The 6,087-nt window shown below is 45.0% G+C and overlaps 2 protein-coding genes across 2 annotated transcripts; both read right to left on the reverse strand.

Moving 5' to 3' along the window:
• Positions 1-712: 712 nt before the first annotated feature.
• On the reverse strand, positions 713-2,533 carry LOC108051566 (hatching enzyme 1.2). The gene is made up of 2 exons (XM_017133701.2): positions 1,145-2,533; positions 713-1,090 (listed from the first exon to the last, which is right to left on the reverse strand). The coding sequence occupies exons 1-2, from the start codon at positions 1,973-1,975 to the stop codon at positions 848-850; spliced, it is 1,074 nt and encodes a 357-aa protein (XP_016989190.2). The 5' UTR covers positions 1,976-2,533; the 3' UTR covers positions 713-847.
• A 72-nt stretch (positions 2,534-2,605) lies between these two features.
• Positions 2,606-5,543, reverse strand: LOC108051565 (cell division cycle protein 16 homolog). Its single transcript, XM_017133699.2, has 6 exons — positions 5,356-5,543; positions 4,783-5,293; positions 4,448-4,730; positions 4,130-4,387; positions 3,412-4,060; positions 2,606-3,354 (listed from the first exon to the last, which is right to left on the reverse strand). Exons 1-6 carry the CDS (start codon positions 5,449-5,451, stop codon positions 2,995-2,997), a joined length of 2,157 nt encoding a protein of 718 aa, XP_016989188.1. The 5' UTR covers positions 5,452-5,543; the 3' UTR covers positions 2,606-2,994.
• Positions 5,544-6,087: the final 544 nt, after the last annotated feature.

Here is a 6,087-nt window from a genome sequence, read left to right on the forward strand (position 1 = left end):
TGGACTCTGGAAGTCTAGATGGTGGTGCCCTTCTTACAAGTCATCGGAAAACCTAAAAATAACTAACATGAAAATGGGTCAAAAATTGGATCAACGTTAAAGCGACAAATTTTAATGCAGATTTTTTAAGAATCTAACCACAAGTCATTAGAGGTATGTCACTTTGAAATCGGTTTAAATTCGGTAAAGTTATGGACTCTGGAAGTCTAGTTGGTGGTGCCCTTTTTACAAGTCATCGGAAAACTTAAAAATAACTAACATGAAAATGGGTCAAAAATTGGATCCACGTTAAAGCGACAAATTTGAATGCAGATTTTTTAAGAATCTAACCACAAGCCATTATAGGTATGTCACTTTGAAATCGGTTTAAATTTGGTAAAGTTATGGACTCTTTAAAGTCTTTTGTCATTTTGAAATCATCCGAAATTTGATAAAGTTATGGAATTTGGAAGTCCAGTTGGTGGGCCCTTTTTACAAGTCATCAGCAACTTACAAACAACTAACATGAAAATGAGTCAAAAAGTTGAACAACGTTGAAATGACAAATTTGAATGCAGATTTTCGGAGAGTCAAGTGCGGAGAGGCCTGTCCGATTGTGATGCTGATCAAGAATTTATATACTTTATAGGGCTGCTGCGTTGAAAATTTTTTACTGAAATATAATACCCTTTTCAAGGCTATAATCACATTGGTATTTTCAATTCATGCTAGATTTTATTAATTAACGACTAATCATATCAGCTAAAGATTCAAATATTGGTGCTAGATGTTTGGTATGTGAGATGCATTAAATATTTTCGAGCGTGTGTGATCGTACGAGCTAGTAGATTCTGCGGCCAAGTCCTTTTTAGGAGCTGGTGTCCTTTTTCTCATCTCCCAGACCCAATCCGCTGATCAGGCCTCCTAGGAAGCTGTCCACGATGGGATTGCCACTGCCAGCAGCGGCTCCAGGAGCGGGAACAGGAGCAGGGACACTCGGAGATACCGGAGCAGCGTTGGCAGTTCCACAGTCGTACATGCGGTTCAGCTTCTGGATGTCAAAGTCAGAGAAGCCATTCCGTTGACCCATTTTGTCGGCTCCATTGGCTTGCTGTAAATAAAATAATCTGTAATAAAATAAAGGTAGTGACATTCTTGTACTCACCATGGCCAGAATGGTGGGCTGTCCGTTGATGGAGAAGGCGTTCTTTGAGTAGTGCATCACGCTGCCGTAGTCGTAGGGAACTCCAAAGGCCTCGGTGCGGGCGGCCTTCTCGAAGTTGTTCATTGCCGAGGACTGGACATTATTGTACTGGATGGCCACATAGCCATCGCGCTCCATGCGATTCTGTTCGTGCAGGAAGCCCAAAGCGTGCATCAGCTCATGCATGGCGGTGCCGGGACGGCTGAGGCAGCCGGGAGATTGCAGATTCACCTCCTGCTTGCCACCAACGCGACCCACCGATGACCAGCAGCCGGACTGGTCGCTCCGTATGGAGATGTAATCCCGCTCAGAACTGCGCCTCACAAACCGAATGCACGTGCGACGATGGTACTCGGCAATGGCATTCTCGATGGTGGCCATGTCCTTGGCATTGAAGCTGCCACGGATCTCGTAGGGCACCACGCCATTGGGCCAACGCGATGATTGGGTGGGCAGGCCATTCTTCATGATCAGATCCGTTTGCGGCACCAGCATATCACCCTCCAAGTAGCTGCCCAGTTCCTCAGGATTCATTTCGTCCGCATCGGCACTGAAGTTGCCCACTCGGTTGGCTGTCTGCTCCTCATCCGGTTTGCCAAAGAGAGCCGTGCCCAGCGGCGTAAGATCGATGATGTCCTTACCGAGAGTGGGTGGTGCCTCCTCGATGCCATTTCCAGGCAGCTCGATGACCTCCGTGTCATCTGCATCATCGTAGGACACATAAGGAAGCGCCTGGCAGACGGTTACAGCCAAAGCTAGGAGTATAAATACTTGTTGTTTCATTGTTGCCATTGGTTTTCCTTTGGATTGTTGGATTGCCTCTTGACTGAATGGCTGGATTTCAACTGTGCTGTGTTCTGGCCTGGCCGGGATTTATATACTCTCCAGCATATTCTCGCCGCCGACACTTTATCAAACTTTGCCGTTGGCGGTGGCTTTTATATGCATAAACATGTTTTCCGCGCCGAAAACCTTCGGCGGAGCTGCAATCGTCATCGCTGGCTTCTTGGATTGTCACACGCTTTATGGCCGGGCAAATATTTGGGCAGCGCTCTCGTTAAGCGGTTATTCATGGGGCTGTGTCTGCTGTGCTATTGCTATAAAGTGTATCAGTAGTTTGTTTGCATATCCAAAGTTTAACGACACTTATACGTAATTTTTCGCCCCCAAAGCGATAACCGATAAGCACTATCGCGTCGACCTCTTCGCTTTATGGATTTATACCGCCTGCTGGGCGAAGATATTCCGGAATAATTTGCAGGCTATTTAGAGTGGAAAGACACGCGGAACACTTAAATTATTCATGTTTACGGAACTCCAAGACACGCGTAACAAGTGAAACCAAATGGCATTGAAAGGTTCAGATTTTAGAAGCCAAAAATTTTGGAGTACGTGCTTATTTAAGGAAGCAAACTATTTTGGTTACTGTTTGGTTACAAGTTTAGTTCCTTGCGGAGACTAAGCTAGCTTTAATTACAACTATAGTTTATAAGCTACAGAATGATTGAGATAACTTGATTGGGACCTTTCTTGGCTGGCCCGCACAATTATGATTCAAATGAGACTTTTGCACATTCTTAAATACTAAATGTTATTCACATGGCGGCTACTTCAATTGATGGTGGGAAAAACAGGGCTGAAAAATCCCAAGACTCTGCTCATTAGCCAGAGCAAAACAGAAAAGTACAGATCGAGCATAAACATCTGTGTTTGCTTTGGCCACGAATTAAGTTCAAGTGCATGATACTTGTTTGCCTGGCTAATGATCGGAGCTAACCTGTATGATTGTTATAAGTTAAGGTAAATATTTTCTAGGTATCGAAACTCATTTCCACCACCATGTTGGAATCAGAGTTGGCGAACTCCTCCTCCTCGTCGAACTTGAGCTTCATCCCATTAAATTTGTCCGAGTTCATCACACGACGACTATTGGCAGTGATGTTCTTGGCCACATCTCGTAAGGCGGCGCTGCAGATCTCATCGATCGTAGCCGGGTCGTCCATTAGGTCCTCGATGCAGCTCTTAAGGATGGTGGATGTCACTATACAGTCTCTGTTCAGAGCCAAGCTCTTGTGGAAGGCCTCGATGGCGGGGTCAAGATTTCCAAGCAGGGCGTGTATAAATCCTATGGATGTGTATGTCGTGGGATTCTGCGGCTTTAAGAGCAGGGCCTACAAAAATAAAAAGGTTAATAATCAAGTGGCTTAACTTTTAAAATGAAGTCTTACATATTGAAAGTTGTACAGCGCCTCCTCATACTTGTGGATCTTGCGTAGTGAGTGACCCAGATTGATAAAAAGCGGTTCCCAGCGAGCAGAGATCTCCTCGTTGTTGGTCTTGGCCCGCTGTTTCACAATATCGACGGTGCATTGGAAGATGGTGGCGGCGCCGTCGAAGAACTCGTACTCATACTTAATCACACCAAGCTCATGAAGAACATACACATCCAACGGCGCTATATTCATAGCCTGCAGGAAAAACTTCTCGGCCAGCTCTAGGTTTTTGGTTAGTCCACACTCCACACCGATGTAGAGCAAAGGCAGATGACATCCCCGCATCAGTTGTGTGGCCTTAAAGTAGGCCGCCATCGCCTGCTCGTGTTCGTTTTCATTGGCGAAACTGTGGCCGTACGCCAGCCAAGCAGGGCCATAAAGTCGATCCAGGGCAGTGGCCTTGGAGAGATATCGCCTAGCGGGATCGCTTTTGCCTATCATGTCGTAGTAGCAGCCGACGGCGTACCAGGAAATCGCCTTGTCCGGATAGCGATCCACCAGCTTATGGGCCACGTAGAAGAGACGGTTGAAGTCACCATTTTCCACCAGGCAGGCAATTTGAATGGTAAGCGCGTTGTTATGGAAAGGATCCACTTTAAGCAGTCTGTGTAATAAATAAATGTGTTACAAAAAATATACATTTAATAAATTTTCTATATATAAAATCGCATACTCGTTTAATATTTTCAGGCACTGTTTGTAGTCGCAGTCGTAGAAACACTTCTCCGCCTCGGAGGCCATCAAATCCGTGCTGCGTTGTACTCGGTTCAAGCAATCCCCGAGAGCAATCAAGGTGTCTGTGTCGTGATCTCTTGATCGCCTTCTGCTGGAGGAGTCAAACATCGACCGATGGGAAGCATCAACAAGTGAGGAGGCCTTGGAGAGACTTGTTTGCAGTGAGAAAGTGGGTGCCTTTAAATCCTCCAGTACTCTAAGAAAGAGAAAAATGTATGATTTAATACAGAATATTGGAAAAATCGATTGGACTCACTTTCGAGCGGGCGACATGAAATGACTGGGCGTAAGCGACACCTTGAGTGTGCTTACTTTGGGCAACTGGGAATCTGAGGTACCAGTCTGCTGCACTCGGGCCGTAAATTCCTTAATAAACTTCAGTGCGTCAGGATTAACAATGGGGGAGATTTCCTCAGCGTTACGAGCCGATATTAACTCGTAGTATTTCTTTAGCCGCGACTCGTAGAGTTTTAAAATAAACTTGGCGTCCGTTTCGCTGGATTGCTGTGCCAGTGGCAAATGATGCATCAGTTCGAACTCTGCAAGGAAGAGGCTCATTTTAGGGTCTTGAAAAATAAATACCGTGCTTACCCTCCCACGCCATCAGCATTTCGTGCTGAACCAGAGCCTCCAAGGCCTCGAAACAGTAAATGGATTTGTGGAGAGCCTGGACATAAAAGTCCATGGCCATGCCGCGATTGTCCATGGCCTCGTAGACCTTGCCCTTCATCAGGTAAATGGATGATAACAACTCATTTCGATGGTTTTCTTCGCCACCAAAAACGCTGTTGCTCTCCAGGTAGCAGCCACTGCCGGCGTCCACGGGCTGATTGATCAGCGACGTAGTCATCACCTCCACCTCCACGTTCTGAATGACATTGGCCGCCTCTGTAAGCTCCTTGGCCGCATAGAGGCTCTCCAGGAGCAGGTTAAAACACGGCAGGGAGTTCTTCTCCAGCTTGTGGTGCTGTATGGTGTGGGCAGCGCGATGGTACTCCCCCAACAGGAACATGCACTGCGCCTGGTAGTATATATCTCGGGGCTCCTGACCACTGAGCACGGACACCTTTTCTGCCCAGAACAGTGCCGTGGAGTAGCGTCTCTAAAAGTGTAATTTGATTTTCAGTTGACTCCGTTTGCCGGCTTTTTGTTTTCGGCTCTTACCATGTCTATAAACTGTTTGACCAGCTGTCGGTACAGGGCCAAATCAATGTGGTCATTGGTGGTATCGGTACTGCTGTTTTCCGCGTCGCCTGGCATTTTAATTCAGCATAAACCGTGTTTTTTAATATTAAATTGTTAAAAGTTTTCTGTCGCTTGTAAGTAACTTAAGTGAATAGATCTGGCAACGCTGAACAAACAGCTGGTCTTGTCATTCTCTGGAAACCGTTGATAATGCACTGCGAGAAACTGGGGTGGTTTTGTAGAGGGGAAAATAAAAATTACAGTGCTTCCTCTAAAAATGCGAACTGTCAATTTTAATAACTTTTCATAAAAAAGAAAGATTATTCCTTTTCGTGTTAAAATAATTTGATTAATTACAAATTTATAGGTATGTATATTTTTGTGTTCAAAACTCAACATTACAAATGATACTTACTTCTATTTCTATAATTGTTTGTATATTCGTGGATAAAAGGATTTTATTTTGATATAATAACATTACGTCTTTTTTTCTATTGATTGACCAACATACATATTTCCAAAGGTGAAACGTGATTTTCTACAATATAAAATTGAACTCTTTTTCAACAGTTTTATTTCCCTTTTTAGAAAAAAAAACCGGAAGCTCTGTCGAACAAAAGAGAGCGGGCTAGTTCGAGAGAGCGGTTGTACAAGGTTCGGTCGCCGGAGCCTTCGAAAGTCTATTTAAGCAGCGTTGTAGGCCGTGGCTTG

This window comes from Drosophila rhopaloa, unplaced genomic scaffold (genome assembly GCF_018152115.1).
Source record: "Drosophila rhopaloa isolate 14029-0021.01 unplaced genomic scaffold, ASM1815211v1 contig_178, whole genome shotgun sequence".
NCBI lineage: Eukaryota > Metazoa > Arthropoda > Insecta > Diptera > Drosophilidae > Drosophila > Drosophila rhopaloa.